Below are 18,608 nucleotides of genomic sequence, written 5' to 3' on the forward strand. Positions count from 1 at the left end.
TAAAAATCGGTCCGCCCTGCCTTCACTGCGCATGCGTCATTTCTTAGCGTCACCAGCGTTTCGCCAATTATCACCTCGTTTCTGCTTCAAACTGCACAGATACCTGAAGCGTTTGTACAACAATCATTTTCCACATAAATTCAGCATTATTTCATCAGGAAAAATGGAGGAAACGATCAGAGCACTGCAGCTACACAAGTTGCTAGCTGCTGCCCTCACTGCGCCTCCGTCATTTCAAAGTGTCAGTCGCGACTCACTGATTATCGCCACGTTTCTGCTTAAAACAGACTCCTTTCTTGCATAAAACTGACTTTAAAAGGTTCTATTTTGTCATCTGATGGTTAACCCTCTGGGGTCCAAGGGCATTTTTTGAACAGTTCATTCACCTGGCATAAATGTTTTATTATTGCTGTTAACAGCTCACCCTGCATCTCACAATCAAGTGCTATGTATTTTTTTCAGGACAACCTGTACTTTCAGAATATATATGTTATAATGGTGTTTTTATAAGTGTAATAAAGGTTTATAAACAGAAATAAGAAAGGAAAAAATAAAGCAAAAAATATTTTTCACACATTTATTCAAAACACACAGCAAACTATAATAAACAACCATTTTGACACTTTATAAAGGCTGTTTGGAGTCTTGTACAAAGAGAATTTACAAAATAAATGTTCTAACAATAAACACAAATGTACATTTTGAACAATATATACAAAATGGTCCATGCGTTTTGTCTTTATGCCACATCTCAAAGCAATTTCTGTCTGCTATTATTATTTATCTATTAGATTTATAGATATATAGGTATATAGATATACATATTTATCTAACAGATTACAATTTGTTCATGTAAATGGGGAATCTTCTTCACAGACTAAGGTTAATTATGGAGTTCCACAAGGTTCTGTGCTAGGACCAATTTTATTCACTTTATACATGCTTCCCTTAGGCAGTATTATTAGACGGCATTGCTTAAATTTTCATTGTTACGCAGATGATACCCAGCTTTATCTATCCATGAAGCCAGAGGACACACACCAATTAGCTAAACTGCAGGATTGTCTTACAGACATAAAGACATGGATGACCTCTAATTTCCTGCTTTTAAACTCAGATAAAACTGAAGTTATTGTACTTGGCCCCACAAATCTTAGAAACATGGTGTCTAACCAGATCCTTACTCTGGATGGCATTACCCTGACCTCTAGTAATACTGTGAGAAATCTTGGAGTCATTTTTGATCAGGATATGTCATTCAATGCGCATATTAAACAAATACATAGGACTGCTTTTTTGCATTTACGCAATATCTCTAAAATTAGAAAGGTCTTGTCTCAGAGTGATGCTGAAAAACTAATTCATGCATTTATTTCCTCTAGGCTGGACTATTGTGATTCATTATTATCAGGTTGTCCTAAAAGTTCCCTGAAAAGCCTTCAGTTAATTCAAAATGCTGCAGCTAGAGTACTGACAGGGACTAGAAGGAGAGAGCATATCTCACCCATATTGGCCTCTCTTCATTGGCTTCCTGTTAATTCTAGAATAGAATTTAAAATTCTTGTTCTTACTTATAAGGTTTTGAATAATCAGGTCCCATCTTATCTTAGGGACCTCATAGTACCATATCACCCCAATAGAGCACTTTGCTCTCAGACTGCAGGCTTACTTGTAGTTCCTAGGGTTTGTAAGAGTAGAATGGGAGGCAGAGCCTTCAGCTTTCAATCAATCAATCAATCAATTTTATTTATATAGCGCCAAATCACAACAAACAGTTGCCCCAAGGCGCTTTATATTGCAAGGCAAGGCCATACAATAATTACTTAAAAACCCCAATGGTCAAAAGGGGCAGTCTTCTGCTGGGACTGGTTGGGGCTGAGGGAGAGAACCAGGAAAAAGACATGCTGTGGAGGGGAGCAGAGATCAATCACTAATGATTAAATGCAGAGTGGTGCATACAGAGCAAAAAGAGAAAGAAACACTCAGTGCATTATGGGAACCCCCCAGCAGTCTAAGTCTATAGCAGCATAACTAAGGGATGGTTCAGGGTCACCTGATCCAGCCCTAACTACAAGCTTTAGCAAAAAGGAAAGTTTTAAGCCTAATCTTAAAAGTAGAGAGGGTGTCTGTCTCCCTGATCTGAATTGGGAGCTGGTTCCACAGGAGAGGAGCCTGAAAGCTGAAGGCTCTGCCTCCCATTCTACTCTTACAAACCCTAGGAACTACAAGTAAGCCTGCAGTCTGAGAGCGAAGCGCTCTATTGGGGTGATATGGTACTATGAGGTCCCTAAGATAAGAAGGGACCTGATTATTCAAAACCTTATAAGTAAGAAGAAGAATTTTAAATTCTATTCTAGAATTAACAGGAAGCCAATGAAGAGAGGCCAATATGGGTGAGATATGCTCTCTCCTTCTAGTCCCCGTCAGTACTCTAGCTGCAGCATTTTGAATTAACTGAAGGCTTTTCAGGGAACTTTTAGGACAACCTGATAATAATGAATTACAATAGTCCAGCCTAGAGGAAATAAATGCATGAATTAGTTTTTCAGCATCACTCTGAGACAAGACCTTTCTAATTTTAGAGATATTGCGTAAATGCAAAAAAGCAGTCTTACATATTTGTTTAATATGCGCTTTGAATGACATATCCTGATCAAAAATGACTCCAAGATTTCTCACAGTATTACTAGAGGTCAGGGTAATGCCATCCAGAGTAAGGATCTGGTTAGACACCATGTTTCTAAGATTTGTGGGGCCAAGTACAATAACTTCAGTTTTATCTGAGTTTATCTTTCAGGCTCCTCTCCTGTGGAACCAGCTCCCAATTCAGATCAGGGAGACAGACACCCTCTCTACTTTTAAGATTAGGCTTAAAACTGTCCTTTTTGCTAAAGCTTATAGTTAGGGCTGGTTCAGGTGACCCTGAACCATCCCTTAGTTATGCTGCTATAGACGTAGACTGCTGGGGGGTTCCCATGATGCACTGAGTGTTTCTTTCTCTTTTTGCTCTGTATGCACCACTCTGCATTTAATCATTAGTGATTGATCTCTGCTCCCCTCCACAGCATGTCTTTTTCCTGGTTCTCTCCCTCAGCCCCAACCAGTCCCAGCAGAAGACTGCCCCTCCCTGAGCCTGGTTCTGCTGGAGGTTTCTTCCTGTTAAAAGGGAGTTTTTCCTTCCCACTGTCGCCAAGTGCTTGCTCACAGGGGGTCGTTTTGACCGTTGGGGTTTTTACATAATTATTGTATGGCCTTGCCTTACAATATAAAGCGCCTTGGGGCAACAGTTTGTTGTGATTTGGCGCTATATAAATAAAATTGATTGATTGATTGATTGATTACACAAAGGCTTACAATACAAACTTTTTAATTCTATGCAGTTGACTCCCCCTTGGATTGCTTGCAGTGACACTCTGGTTGACCAGTGAGGTTGTATGAGACCCTCTTATGCTGATCACTTCATTCATATGCGCAATGCTGCGCTTTTACACATGGAGCCAGCAGCCAGAGGGCTGTTCAAACAGCATTCACATCCCAAAGAGTAACATATCACTGCTCCTAACAATGTTTGCGATACCATGTGAGACTACTCTGACCTACGATTGGATATTGGAAAAACCATGTGACGGTGAACCAATTCCGATTGGACACTCACATTGCGTACGTCATCACACAGCTTCTATGAGGAGTACAAACATGGTGGACAACTGGCTCGAAAGTCCGCGGAGTTCACGTTTGAGCAAAAAAATAAAACAAGTAAGTTTCTATCTCATATCATTAAAAAGTTATTTATAATTTAGTAAAACTTGTACTCAGCCGTCGGGTTAATAATCACATTATTTCCTTTGATCGCTTTGGGTGAAGAGAGACCATCTCAGATGAGGTGCTGTGGTCCCAAATGATGGCAGGGCCCAAAGAAGGCAGGGCGGACCAATTTTTAGGTGGGGACCATTTGGTCTGTGACACTGGCCTGTTGTTAAAGACCACAAGACAGAAAATGTAAAAAAAAAAAATTAATCGGCTGCATAAAATCTAAGAGGAGTTTGAGTAATGATACAGGGAATATGCTTTTTTTTTTTTTTTTTTTACTATTTTACAAAAGCAATATGTCGGGGGGGTGGGGTGGGGGAACAGCCAATATGGTGTATGAGGATCCTCTGAAGCAAGCAATTTTTTGCTTTAAAAACACACAGCATGGTGGTTTAACTAAAGAGATACATCCATGTGATCAAGAGAAGAAAAGCTACAAGAGATTCTTTTCTTCCTTTTAATAACTTGATTTCATTTTTTGCCATTGTAGCTAAAACCAAAGCTGTCATCTTGAAAACTACAGTTCAAAAACTGAAAAAATTACAAATAATAATAATAAAAGAGCTGAGTAAATTTCGAGAATGCTGGACAACCGTGTGGTAGTTGAGTCAGAGTTTAAGAACGTTAAGACCTTGCTGCCTCTCTGGGTAGGGGTGGACAAGAGTCAGTGAGCACTGCGTACACACTGACAGCTTTACCAGATGTTTAGTCACACAGCCCAGATGGGCAGAGCAGATAAACATCAGCTGTCTGCAGGCTGCCAGTTAGGGCATGTTGCAGAATTCATCTACCCACTCTGTGGCTCGGAGCAAGTGCAACTCCTCGTGCACGTCGTCCCCCATTGCTGTGTGCACGCTGCTTTTCAAAGCTTTGAGTCCCATCGCTGACATGTCATCTACACTTAGGAACAGCTGAAGACAGTTTTGAACGTAAGACAGAACGTGACTTGCTGTTCCAACCTTTTGTGTACCTGCTGTAGTAGGTTGAGTGATGAGAAACCAATCGCTGTTTGTTTACGTTGATGGGAAAATTCATTTGATTTTATCACATGACAGTAAATAGAAGATAAGATTATTTCAGTAGCTCGCATGTGACAGCTGTTCAATTTAATTGGCAGAACATTACACAGAGTAAAGGAAAATAAAAGTGAATCCGGGCAGCTTTACATTTGTTTTAGCACAAGCTATTTAAAGGGGTCATATCATACATATTTTCAGCAAACTAATATGTGTCGTCATATGTTGTAAAACAGATATTAATATTGTAGCATAATAATACCCTATAGTCAGTGAACTCTTGCATACAATTAAAAAAATAAAATAAAATAGAAAACCTCAAACAGTGTTCAGTCTGTTTTCAATATCCTTATTTCTACATGAATGGATCTAGACATGCCCTCAAATGATTTCCAGAACAGTCGGCCCACTCTTGGGCTATCTTAAGGTGCATTTACACATAACCAAGACGTGTTACGAATGTCATTTTTCTGTCATTTGTGACACATTCCTGACATTCTTAATGTGACTTAACGCATCTGAATATGTTTCTTAATAGTGCGTGTTGGTGCGTGATATTCTTGATATTCATGGAGCATGTTTTTGCCTGTCAAAAAATCTTCCACGAATGTCACACACCACCCTCATTTCGTCTCACGTCGTGGAGGTCGCAACTGGGCGTATTGATCCGTCTTGATGAGTATTGAACCTTAATAGAACGTGGCAACGTTCGTAGTGGTTCCTGTGACGGTTCTTGGAGCCCAAACTGTCACGCGTTATTACGAAGTGACACGGAAACTGTCAAGTTTTGACACGACTTGTAACGTGGCGTCACATTTCACTGCGCGCACGACGAATCAGCTTTCTGTCACGTGCGCACAATTAAACTCGGCTCCAAATGTCGTTCCACAGTTCCTGCTGAAGCTCCTCAGGATGCTCCTGCAGGTGTTCCACCTGCTGCATGTGCCTGATATTTGGGAAAATGCGCGAGACGAAGAGCCGCAGGAAGCCACAACATGGCTATGTCCATCTCCTCCTCCTTCTCTCTGTGCCACTCCATGGCACAGAGCCCAACTACGCATGCAGTCACAAAGTTCTTCTGAAAAACTGGAGCGATCTGAATTCGGTTGGATGAATATGGGTGTGTGTGTGTGGAGACAATTCACCTCACTCACAACGTGACAGAACTTAACGATGCGCTGTTACGCGCAATAGCGCACTATAGCGCGCAACAATGTGGAACACTATTCTTTACTTTGCGTAATGGTTCATGATAATTCTCCAGCAACACGTGCCATTAATCATAACGTGTGGTAACAGGTTGCAGCAGTTCCTGAGGACACCTGACGCCTCTGCCCCGAATAATCACATTCGTGATCAGCGGCCAAGAATGTGTACTTCATGGCATTCGTGACTTGTCGTCGTTATGTGTAAACGCAGTATTACTGAGAATAATCTCTTTGAGCCACTGCAGTCTGCTTTTAGAAAATATCATTCCACAGAGACGGCTCTCACTAAAGTGGTGAATGATCTTCTGCTTACAATGGACTCGGACACCACTATGGTTCTGCTGCTGTTAGATCTCAGTGCTGCGTTTGATACAGTGGATCATCATATTCTACTTGATAGGCTGGAAAATCATTTTGGGATTACTGGGAGTGCCCTTGCATGGCTGACATCATACTTGACCAGTCATTCTCACTGTGTTTTGTACAGTAACACTACCTCTAACCTTAGTGACATGAAATTTGGGGTTCCACAGGGTCTGTCTTAGGCCCCCTGCTTTTTCTCCCTTTATATAGCACCCCTTGGGCACATATTGCGGTGTTTTGGGATTACCTTTCACTGCTATGCAGATGATACTCAGTTATACATGCCGATAACTGCCGGTAATCTCGTTCACATAAAATCCATAGAAGATTGCCTTGCAGCAGTGAGAAGTTGGATGTCTAGAAACTTCCTACTTTTAAACACTGATAAGATTGAAATGATGGTTCTTGGTCCAGTGAGACATCGGCATCAATTTGACCAGTTAACGCTCAGCCTCAGCTCATGTGTCATACATCACACTGACAAAGTGAGGAACCTTGGGGTAATTTTTGATCCTTCATTGTCCTTTGGCCTCCACATTAGAAATATTACTAGGACTGCTTTCTTCCACCTGCGAAATATAGCGAAGATTCGTCCCATCCTGTCTATGGCTGATGCTGAGACCCTGATCCATGCATTTATCTCTTCTAGATTGGACTACTGCAATGTTCTATTTTCTGGTTTACCGCAGTCTAGCATTAGGGGTCTCCAGTTGGTTCAAAATGCTGTAGCCAGACTTTTGACACGAAGCAGAAAGTACAACCACATTACACCCATTTTGGCATCCCTTCACTGGCTTCCTGTCCCAGTGAGATCAGATTTTAAGGTTCTGCTACTAACCTATAAAAGTATTCATGGACTGGCACCTCCCTACCTAGCTGACCTAATTAAACCTTACATACCGGCCCAGGCATTTCGTTCTCAGGGTGCAGGACTACTTTGTGTCCCTAAGGTGAATAAGAAGTCTGCGGGTCACAGAGCTTTCTCTTATCGTGCCCCTGTTCTGTGGTATGATCTCCCTGCATCAATAAAACAGTCAGATTCTGTGGAGATTTTCAAGTCCAGACTTAAGATGCACTTATTTTCCCTTTCATATGGCTAGCATACTGGTACAGTTTTGTTTTACGCCTTTTACTCTTTTAATTCATTTTATTAGTAATGGAGCGGGCTGCGGCCTCAACTTACCTAAATTCTGGGTCTTTTAGTGAAGTTTAGGGCTAGTGGCCGGCGATCACCTTAGTATTTCTCTGTTTTTTTTGTTGTTTAATGCTGGTAAAATTACACAGTATTTTTTGTCTTTCTGATGCCTGATTCTGTTTTTTCACTCTGTTTAAGGTGCAGCTCCATCCAGAGATGGTGAGTTATATTCTGTTGGCGATCCTCCTGTCCTGTGCGTCAACAGCATTTCTTGTATATTTGTCCATGAATTGTTCTGTGAATTGTTCTGTAATTTATGTTTGTAGCATGGCCCAAGCAGAGGGTCACCCCTTTGAGTCTGATCTGCTTGAGGTTTCTTCCTCAGAGGGAGTTTTTCCTTACCACTGTTGCTCTGGGGGTTGGTAAGGTTAGACCTTACTTGTGTGAAGCACTTTGAGGCAACTCTGTTGTGATTTGGCGCTATATAAATGAAAATAAATTGAAATTGAAATGATGATTTACATTTAAAAAGAGCAAGAAGGGCCTTTATTGTCATTATACATACATACATACACTCAACAAAAATATAAACGCAACACTTTTGGTTTTGCTCCCATTTTGTGAGATGAACTCAAAGATCTAAAACTTTTTCCACATACACAATATCACCATTTCCCTCAAATATTGTTCACAACCAGTCTAAATCTGTGATAGTGAGCACTTCTCCTTTGCTGAGATAATCCATCCCACCTCACAGGTGTGCCATATCAAGATGCTGATTAGACACCCATGATTAGTGCACAGGTGTGCCTTAGACTGCCCACCAATAAAAGGCCACTCTGAAAGGTGCAGTTCTGTTTTTACTGGGGGGGGATACCAGTCAGTATCTGGTGTGACACCATTTGCCTCATGCAGTGCAACACATCTCCTTCGCATAGAGTTGATCAGGTTGTCAATTGTGGCCTGTGGAATGTTGGTCCACTCCTCTTCAATGGCTGTGCCAAGTTGCTGGATATTGGCAGGAACTGGTACACACTGTTGTATACGCCGGTTCAGAGCATCCCCAAACATGCTCAATGGGTGACATGTCCGGTGAGTATGCCGGCCATGCAAGAACTGAGACATTTTCAGCTTCCAAGAATTGTGTACGATCCTTGCAACATGGGGCCGTGCATATCCTGCTGCAACATGAGGTGATGTTCTTGGATGTATGGCACAACAAGGGCCTCAGGATCTCGTCACGGTATCTCTGTGCATTCAAAATGCCATCAATAAAATGCACCTGTGTTCTTCCTCCATAACAGACGCCCGCCCCATACCATAACCCCACCGCCACCATGGGCCACTCGATCCACAACACTGACATCAGAAACCGCTCACCCACACGACGCCACACACGCTGTCTGCCATCTGCCCTGAACAGGTGTGAACCGGGATTCATCCGTGAAGAGAACACCTCTCCAATGTACCAAACGCCAGCGAATGTGAGCATTGCCCACTCAAGTCGGTTACGACGACGAACTGGAGTCAGGTCGAGACCCCCGATGAGGACGACGAGCATGCAGATGAGCTTCCCTGAGACGGTTTCTGACAGTTTGTGCAGAATTCTTTTGTTATGCAAACCGATTGTTTCAGCAGCTGTCCGAGTGGCTGGTCTCAGACGATCTTGGAGGTGAACATGCTGGATGTGGAGGTCCTGGGCTGGTGTGGTTACATGTGGTCTGCGGTTGTGAGGCTGGTTGGATGTACTGCCAAATTCTCTGAAACACCTTTGGAGATGGCTTATGGTAGAGAAATGAACATTCAATACACGAGCAAAGCTCTCTGGTTGACATTCCTGCTGTCAGCATGCCAATTGCACACTCCCCAAATCTTGCAACATCTGTGGCACTTGTGCTGTGTGATAAAACTGCACCTTTCAGAGTGGCCTTTTATTGTGGGCAGTCTAAGGCACACCTGTGCACTAATCATGGTGTCTAATCAGAATCTTGATATGGCACACCTGTGAGGTGGGATGGATTTATCTCAGCAAAGGAGAAGGTGCTCACTATCACAGATTTAGACTGTTTGTGAACAATATTTGAGGGAAATGGTGATTATTGTGTATGTGGAAAAAGTTTAAGATCGTTGAGTTCATCTCAAACAAAATGGGAGCAAAACCAAAAGTGCTGCATTTATATTTTTGTGAGTGTACCTAGAGTGAAATTTGTAAATTAGGATGCAGTCAAGATGGATCTCTTCGAGCAGACATCAGAGAGCATAGAAAGGAAAAAAAGCACTTAAAGTGAGGAAAATAAGTATTGAACACCCTGCGATTTTTTGCAAAGTATAGGTCCTTTTATTTTTTTCAAAAACTATATGGATTTCTTTTGTATATTTTACGTCAGACATGCTTGAACCCTCGTGCGCATGCGTGAGTTTTTCCACGCCTGCGGTGACGTCATTCGCCTGTGAGCACTCCTTGTGGGAGGAGTCGTCCAGCCCCCTCGTCGGAATTCCTTGTCTGAGAAGTTGCTGAGAGACTGGCGCTTTGTTTGATCAAAAATTTTTCTAACCTGGAGGACACATCGAAGTGGACACGGTTCGAAAAATTAAGCTGGTTTTCGGTGAAAATTTTAACGGCTGATGAGAGATTTTGAGGTGATACTGTCGCTTTAATGACGTCCCACAGTACGAGACGTCGCCTCAGCGCTCCCAGGCGCCATCGTCAGCCTGTTTCAAGCTGAAACCCTCCACATTTCAGGCTCTATTGATCCAGGACGTCGTAAGAGAACAGAGAAGTTTCAGAAGAAGTCGGTTTCAGCATTTTATCCGGATATTCCACTGTTAAAGGAGATTTTTTTAATGAAAGACGTGCGGCGGGTCCCGCGCGTCGGGAACGCAGCCGGCGCGGTGCGGCGGCACAGGAAAACACCTCCGTGTTGATAACCATTTGTAAAATCCAGGCGGCTTTTGATGGCTTTCAGTGGAGTGAGTATATGAGAAATTGTTTAACAGCTGGACATGTTCCACCTTGTCCTTAGGCTTCCAATGGAGGTGTTTTTCCTGTGGCGGAGCGTCGCAGCGGCTGCGAGCCGACGCTGCAATCCGTCCGCACGTCTTTCATTAAAAAATCTCCTTTAACAGTGGAATATCCAGATAAAATGCTGAACTGACCTTCTTCTGAACTTCTCTGTTCTCTCCACGACGTCCTGGATCAATAGAGCCTGAAATGTGGAGGTTTTCAGCTTGAAACAGGCTGACGACGGCACCTGAGAGCGCTGCACGACCTGTCTCGCACCGTGGGAAGTCCTTAAAGCGACAGTATCACCTCAAATCTCTCATCAGCTGTTAAATTTTCACCGAAAAACCAGCTTAATTTTTTCGAACCATGTCCACTTCGATGTGTCTCACAGGTTTAGAAAAAATTTTGATCAAACAAAGCACCAGTCTCTCAGCAACTTCTCAGACAAAGGAATTCCGACGAGGGCTGGACGACTCCTCCCACAAGAGGTGCTCACAGGCGAATGACGTCACCGACAGGCGTGGACAAACTCACACATGCGCACGAGGGTTCAAGCATGTCTGATGTAAAAACCTATGAATGAAATCCATATAGTTTTTGAAAAAAATAAAAAGGACCTATACTTTATTGACAGACCTCGTACGTGTGTGTGTGTAAAGAAATAATATTTTCCTGATAAGAATAGACTGGCTGTACTTCACCTCTCAGTCAATGACTGCTGGGCTAGGCTTCAACCGCCACCTCCCCATGACCTTCAACTGAGAGCAGCAGGTTTAGATAACGGATGATAAATAAATACCCTGACATTTGCTGTTTTGCTTTATGTTAAATTACATCTTTCCTTTTTTGTTTATTGTTTGTTTCCACTTTATCATAAGAGACTAAAAGTGTGTACTGTGCATCTGGAAAGTATTCACAGCACTTCAGTTTTTTCACATTTTGTTACGTTACAGCCTTATTCTAAAATGGATGAAATTAATTTTTTTTTTCTCAAATTTCTACACTCAAGACCCCATAATGACAATGTGAAAAATGTTTTTTTGGCAGCATCATGCCATGGGAATGTTTTTCAGCGGCAGGGACTGGTAGATGAGTCAGGATTGGGAGAAAGATAAATGCAGCAATGTACAGAGACATCCTGGATGTAAACCTGCTAAAGAACACTTGTAAACTCAGACAGGGACAATGGTTCATCTTTCAGCAGGACAATGACCCTAAGCACACAGCCAAGATATCAAAGGAGTGGCATCAGAACAACTCTGTGAATGTCCTCGAGTGGTCCAGCCAGAGCCCAGACCTGAATTCAATTGAACATGTCTGGAAATGCAAATATCTTAAAATGCCTGTGTACAGAAGCTCCCTATCCAACCCGATGGAGCTTGAGAGGTGCTGCAAAGAGGAATGGGCAAAACTGCCCAATGATAGGTGTGCCAAGATTGTGGCATCTTATTCAAGAAGGCTTGAGGCTGTAATTGCTGCCAAAGGCGCATGAACAAAGTATTTTAGCAAAGGGTGTGAATACTGTGATTTCTTAGTCTTTTTTTTAAATTTTAATAAACTTGCAAAAAAAAAAAAAAATTTCATGTTGTCATTATGGGGTGTTGTGAGTAGAATTTTCAGGGAAGAAATTGATTTATTCCATTTTGGAATTAGGCTCTAACGTAACAAAATGTGGAAAAAGTGAAGTGCTGTGAATACTTTCTGGATGCACCATATGCCTCCAACATGAACAAAAACCAAAGCATATATACTCAACAAAAATATAAACGCAACACTTTTGGTTTTGCTCCCATTTTGTATGAGATGAACTCAAAGGTCTAAAACTTTTTCCACATACACAATATCACCATTTCCCTCAAATATTGTTCACAAACCAGTCGAAATCTGTGCTAGTGAGCACTTCTCCTTTGCTGAGATAATCCATCCCACCCACAGGTGGCCATATCAAGATGCTGATTAGACCACCCTGCTATGTGCACAGGTGTGCTTAGACTGCCCACAATAAAAGGCCCTCTGAAAGGTGCGTTTGTTTATTGGGGGGGGATAACAGTCAGTATCTGGTGGGACCACCATTTGCCTACATGCAGTGCAACACATCTCCTTCGCATCATCCGTGAAGAGAACACCTCTCCAACGTGCCAAACGCCAGCGAATGTGAGCATTTGCCCATTCAATCGGTTACGACGACGAACTGGAGTCAGGTCGGACCCCGATGAGGACGACGAGCATGCAGATGAGCTTCCCTTGAGACGGTTTCTGACAGTTTGTGCAGAAATTCTTGGGTATGCAAAACCGATTGTTTCAGCAGCTGTCCGAGTGGCTGGTCTCAGATGATCTTGGGAGGTGAACATGCTGGATGTGGAGGTCCTGGGCTGGTGTGGTTACACGTTGGTCTGCGGTTTGTGAGGCTGGTTGGATGTACTGCCAAATTCTTTGAACGCCCTTGGAGACGGCTTATGGTAGAGAAATGAACATTCAATACACGAGCAACAGCTCTGTTGACATTCCTGCTGTCAGCATGCCAATTGCACGCTCCCTCAAATCTTGCAACATCATGTGGCATTGTGCTGTGTGATAAAACTACACCTTTCAGAGTGGCTTTATTGTGGACATCCTAGATGGCACAACCTGAGCACTAATCATGGTGTCTAATCAGCATCTTGATATGGCACACACTGTGAGGTGAGATGGATTATCTCAGCACAGGAGAAGTGCTCACTGTCATAGATTGTAGACTGGTTTTTGTGTAACATATATTGAGGGAATGGTGATATTGATTGCTAGTGTGAAGAAGTTTTAGATCTTTGAGTTCATCTCATGCAAAATGGGAGCAAAACAAAAGTGTTGCATTTATATTTTTGTTGGTGTATAAAGAAGAACTAAACCACTACACACACATTCCATTAACATAAATCTAAATATCTCAGATGCACTGATAAAGCAATACATCCACCCATCCATTTTCTGAACCTGCTTTATCCAGGGAGCATTGAGCTTTGTCAGTGGTTATTGGTGAGACGCGGGGTACACCCTGGGCAGGACGCCAGTCTCTCACAGGGCTGACATCAGAGATAAACGTTCACACTCTCTCCACACCTGCAGCCAATTAAGAGTCTCCAGTTCACCTAATCTGCATGTATTTTGGAAGTGGGATGTCGCTGGCGCACCTGGAGGGTGCATGTGTGCGTTGAGGTCTCACGCACACTTCGTCTCTCAGCTCGTCATGTGACTGCTGTGGTGTTTGCCTCATGAGTTTGAACAGTATTTTGTTGGGTACGAAGGTGTCCCCCATGATGTTGTGGGTCCTCAGCCTTGCTGTCCTGCACGAGAGGACCTGTCAATGATGTTGCATTCTGCTGAACGTACCGCTGACCGCAGGGTGCTGCAGTCATACATTCAGATGTCTAAATATTTAAGTATAAGCATTTAGTGAGCATCTATTTAAATGTATAACTTAATGATTATCTACATATTTAAATCATCATTTAGCTATGTCCATATGCTGCAAGACTCTCCTCTTTCATGTTGGCTTCATATATCGGGAGTGTCCGGAGGTTGGGGCTTAGTTTCTACCGCAGTTTCTAGCTTGTTAGCTGGGCGGTGCACAGCAACGAGTACACAAATTAGCCAATGCTCAGGAAGAAAACAAACTTCATGTGAGTTTTGACTGCAATTGCTTGCTTTTTTGAATTTATCCGGCATCCACTATGTCTACAGGATATATTCCATATTTTGTAGGCAGCTCAAAGGTTGCTCTTTGCATCAAAGTTCACAGGTTTGTCCTCACTATACATAAGGTATGTTTTTACTTTAGTGAGTTACAAGATGATAGCATTTATTATTACCCAAGGCCATCAAATATGGCCATCGAGTATTGCGAAGGCTTTGCCTCCATCTGTTTATCTGTCTGTGCTCAGCATAAGTCCAGTCCTATTACTGCCAAAGAGAACATTCTTGGGACACAGATCTTGGCCAAGATCAAAGATGGCTAACCTTGACCTATTTTAAGAGGTTAAAAGGTCTTATTCTGTTTCAATCTGTTTGTGGGTTGTTTTTTTTTTTGTTTTTTTGAGTTGCGGGGTTGACAGCCAATCAGAGTAGAGCTACACCGTGATGTCTGTGGCAAGTCTAAAATCGCTTCATTTATGTCTTTGTATAAGATATTTCTTGTATATTATGTAAAAGCTAGAGAGAAATAAACACTTCTAAAACCGAAAAAGCTGTTTTGGGAACCTAATAACACCTCTGAAGTGATTTAGAAGACATTTCGCTGATGTTAGCGTGATGACATCACAGGCTGGTTTAGCTAGCTGCAAAACTGTTTGGTTTGTGTGTTAATATTACCTATGTCATTTTTAACATAAAAGCTAGAGAGAAATAAACACTTCTAAAACTGAAAATGCTGTTTTTGGAACGTAATAACACCTCTGGAGCAAAATCGCAGACGTTACTGTGCACGCTAACTTTTGCTAACTCAGGGCTAACTTCCTATTGAGACTTTTCAGGTTTCAAATCCCACAAAACCTTGGAGAGGTCGCCGTGCTATGAGATCTCAGTAACATTGAGAACTGCATTGAGACGCTCTGATCACGCTGCACTTTAACCGCTGCATACGGACAACAGCATTAACATCGCAACATAAAACTATTTTTATATTGTGCCTAAAACTCTCGTGAATATATTCTCTGGGTTTTTAGACGTTGTTATTGTGTTTATTTTATGTAAACATGCGAGAATCACAGGCTGTCTCTCCATTATTTTCAATGGGAGCCGCTGTGAGCTACGCTCACTTCCTGTTGTTCTGGGAGAAGGTGAAGTTTGCTCTTTAACATCTTGATTATTGTTCTTTACAACACTGTTTGCCCTCTTTGTTCCAGACTAATAAAAATAATATGTCTGAAATTCAGTTTGCGTTATTAAATTCCATGCAGATTAAATGTAGGAGATCACGGATTATTGGTTATAATTGTTTTAGCACGTTTTCAGGATATCATGCATGTAGTCTCTTATTAACGTGATGAAAAGTATAAAAAATTACATTTTGTAGTATAATATTCATTTACAATTATCATGTGGATTCTTTATGTTGTTTTGACTGCAGCGACTCTCTGGCACGCAAGGGATTATGGGATACGTGAAAACCCCGAATGGAGTTAAATTTGTCTCATTAGCACCTGCAAATGCACAGAGGGTGATCTACAAATATTCCTTGATTTGCACTTGTCAAAAGCTCATGTACACACGCACACCCAAGGCCTCCTGCAGACGCCGTTAAAACATAAATATTGTTTTTTACGTAAATTGTACGTAAGACAATAGGATCTTAATAATTAAACAGCTACAAATTATAAAGAACACAATGCTCATACAGCTGAGGGTATTTTAGCTTTGTGTTATATTTTTTGACTTCCATGTATTTACTGTCCAATCAAACAATCATTTCAAACAATCATTTCAAAAAATATAATTGTTTACAAATGGATCCCCAGTTTTGTGCTGATGGCCTTTGACAGCTGCTGCAGCATCGTGCTATTCCTGAGCGGACTTTTGCCCTTTATGTCCTCTGTTACAAGCTGCACCGCAGCAGGGCGCCCTATTTTGCCATACAAAAGCAGCGTGAAGTAAAGGCCGACTGATATAAGAGAGGGCAAGAGAGCCACACAGTTTTCTCACCGTACCCAGATCCGCCGCGCTGAGGCCGGCACGGTGAGAGAAGCACCTGGTACCGCTGCTGTTATGATCTCAGCAAGTAGAAAAATATAATGTATTTGTATGACTCCTGTGTTGTTAATTAGACACTGTATTTCGTAACCTTTGGTAAGACACTCAAGAGAGGATCCACATCAGCCGTGTGTGTTAATGAAGTCGATGGATCTGTGCCAAGCAGCAGCGAATCAGTTATGCTCAAGGCGCATAGAAATAATTTATTGCTGTGCTCTGCGAGCAGTTGAGGCGCGGTGCAACTCAGACCAGATTTCTAGTGTGAAATCTCCAGTCCGCGTATAATTTTGTGCTCGACATTTTGGATCCAGAAACCACACTAGAACTCTGATGGGCGAATGCTAATGTGCTATGCTGTTTCAATACAGTAGGATGCCAATTAAAATGTGGAAAGTGTGCCAAGGCTTGAGATATGAGCAGGACAGTATGGACAACTAATCCAAGTCAAAGCTCTAAAATTTAATATTGACAGCGATGTGGGCTTTCTGCTCCTCCTTCCATGACTCATAAAACTCTCCTCTCTTTTTTTCTTCTTTTCCCCAGGACGCTGCTGTGGATCTCATCTGGTTGTGTCTTGAAATTCTGCGTGCTTGAAGGACGGAGAAGAAGGATAAATGCGCTTGCGTGATTGTGGAGCAGCAGAGAAGAAAGGCTCATTTCCACTCTCTGTGGACTCAGACCAAGCTCATCCTGTACTGTTTGGTTACGGATGTAGCCAAGGCTCTAAGGTGCAAAAATTGAGTGCAGCACAAAGAGGAAAGTAGAAAAGGAGAAGATAAGGCAGGGAGCTGCATAATTGGTGTCAGAGTTGGAAACCATGCGAAGAGACTTCTGAAGACCACTGAAAAAGACTGTGTGTAACGTTTAAGATATTTGTATGTGTGTGTGTGGGCATATGTGTGCACGCCGCTGCTGTTTTCAAAGGACCTGAATTTGTATTTGGATGTGGATTCAGTCCTTCATTATGACTCTACTAGGAGGCATTGAGACAGCGCTGACTGGCTGCCACAGAGGCGTCTGTCGCCGTGTGTTCCTGCTGGCTTGCTATTTCTTGTTGTCTTTGGCTGCTAAACCGAAAATGCCAGGCCACACGCACCTGAATTCAGTACGAATCGATGGGGACATATCTCTAGGTGGGCTGTTCCCCGTGCACGCAAGAGGCAACGACGGTAAAGCCTGCGGCGAGTTGAAGAAGGAGAAAGGGATCCACAGGCTGGAGGCCATGTTGTTCGCCCTAGATCGCATCAATAATGATAACGAGTTGCTGCCCAATATCACTCTGGGTGCACGCATCCTGGACACCTGCTCCCGGGACACTCATGCACTTGAACAGTCGCTGACATTTGTCCAAGCGCTCATCGAGAAAGACTCGACGGATGTGAAGTGTCTCAGTGGAGGGCCACCAATCATCACTAAGCCTGAGAGAGTAGTGGGAGTGATTGGCGCGTCTGCCAGCTCGGTGTCAATCATGGTGGCCAACATTTTGCGTCTTTTCAAGGTCAGTTACTTCTACAACATACTTTTGTGAGGTCAGCGGTTCAGTCACAGTTATGGTCCATACTGCAGATATTTTGGAGAATTTCTCACAGCATATGCACTGTAACATCATTTTGACAGACAGGTTGTGTCAGTGTGAACACAAACAGGTTGTTTTTTTTCTCCCCCGTGCATATTACTGTGTTTCAGATATATTTCAACCATTTGGAAAACTTTGGCAATTAAACTACAATTCTCCTCTCTAATGACACTTGAGAAAACCATGCTTGGCTCCATGTAAGCTTGTACTGCTGTTGCTTGTTTTGGAAAAAAAAAAAAGAGCTTTTACATTATGTTTGTTCAGTTGATGCACCTAGTAGTACAGTACATATGTACATAGTACAGTCATTTATTAACAGCTATTCTGATATCTGCTACAAGCTGTCAAAGCAAGACCAAAAGAAACAGACATCACCACCGACTGGTTTTGTGTCGACATGCCACACAATAGTTATATCATAGTTCTATGGACATAACTCATGTTTAAAATGCAACCTTAGCTCTGTTAACACAGTAACACCTAAGCCGATATACACAGTGGTGGGCACAGTTCTGCTAATCCGCTAACTGCTATTTAGCGATGCTAACGTTTTTGTTAGCAGATTAGATTTTCAGCTAACTTAGAAAACCATCAGCGGACCAATTAGTTTCCGCTAAATTTAGTTCTGCTAACTTTTAGTCCACTAACATTTTTTTTTTTGCTGGCATAGAGAGTAAAGCTTAACAGTCAAAACATTTGTAAACCCCAAAATCATACGTGTTAGTTCTTGTATGGTGTGTGTTTTACAACAGTTAGGCTGCTGTGAGGAGCTCAG

The 18,608-nt window shown here is 42.3% G+C and overlaps 1 protein-coding gene across 2 annotated transcripts in view; it reads left to right on the forward strand.

Annotated features, from left to right (window-relative positions):
* Positions 1-18,608, forward strand: part of LOC117512710 (metabotropic glutamate receptor 4-like) — a 673,449-nt gene that overhangs the window by 146,672 nt on the left and 508,169 nt on the right. For both annotated transcript variants that reach the window (XR_004561363.1, XM_034172892.1), the window contains exon 2: positions 16,801-17,755. Coding sequence is in view for 1 of the 2 variants with exons in the window: in XM_034172892.1 (XP_034028783.1) it covers positions 17,201-17,755 (555 nt within the window). In the remaining variant the exon portion in view is untranslated. The remainder of the gene's footprint in view (positions 1-16,800; positions 17,756-18,608) is intronic.

This window comes from Thalassophryne amazonica, chromosome 6 (assembly GCF_902500255.1).
Source record: "Thalassophryne amazonica chromosome 6, fThaAma1.1, whole genome shotgun sequence".
Classification (NCBI taxonomy): domain Eukaryota; kingdom Metazoa; phylum Chordata; class Actinopteri; order Batrachoidiformes; family Batrachoididae; genus Thalassophryne; species Thalassophryne amazonica.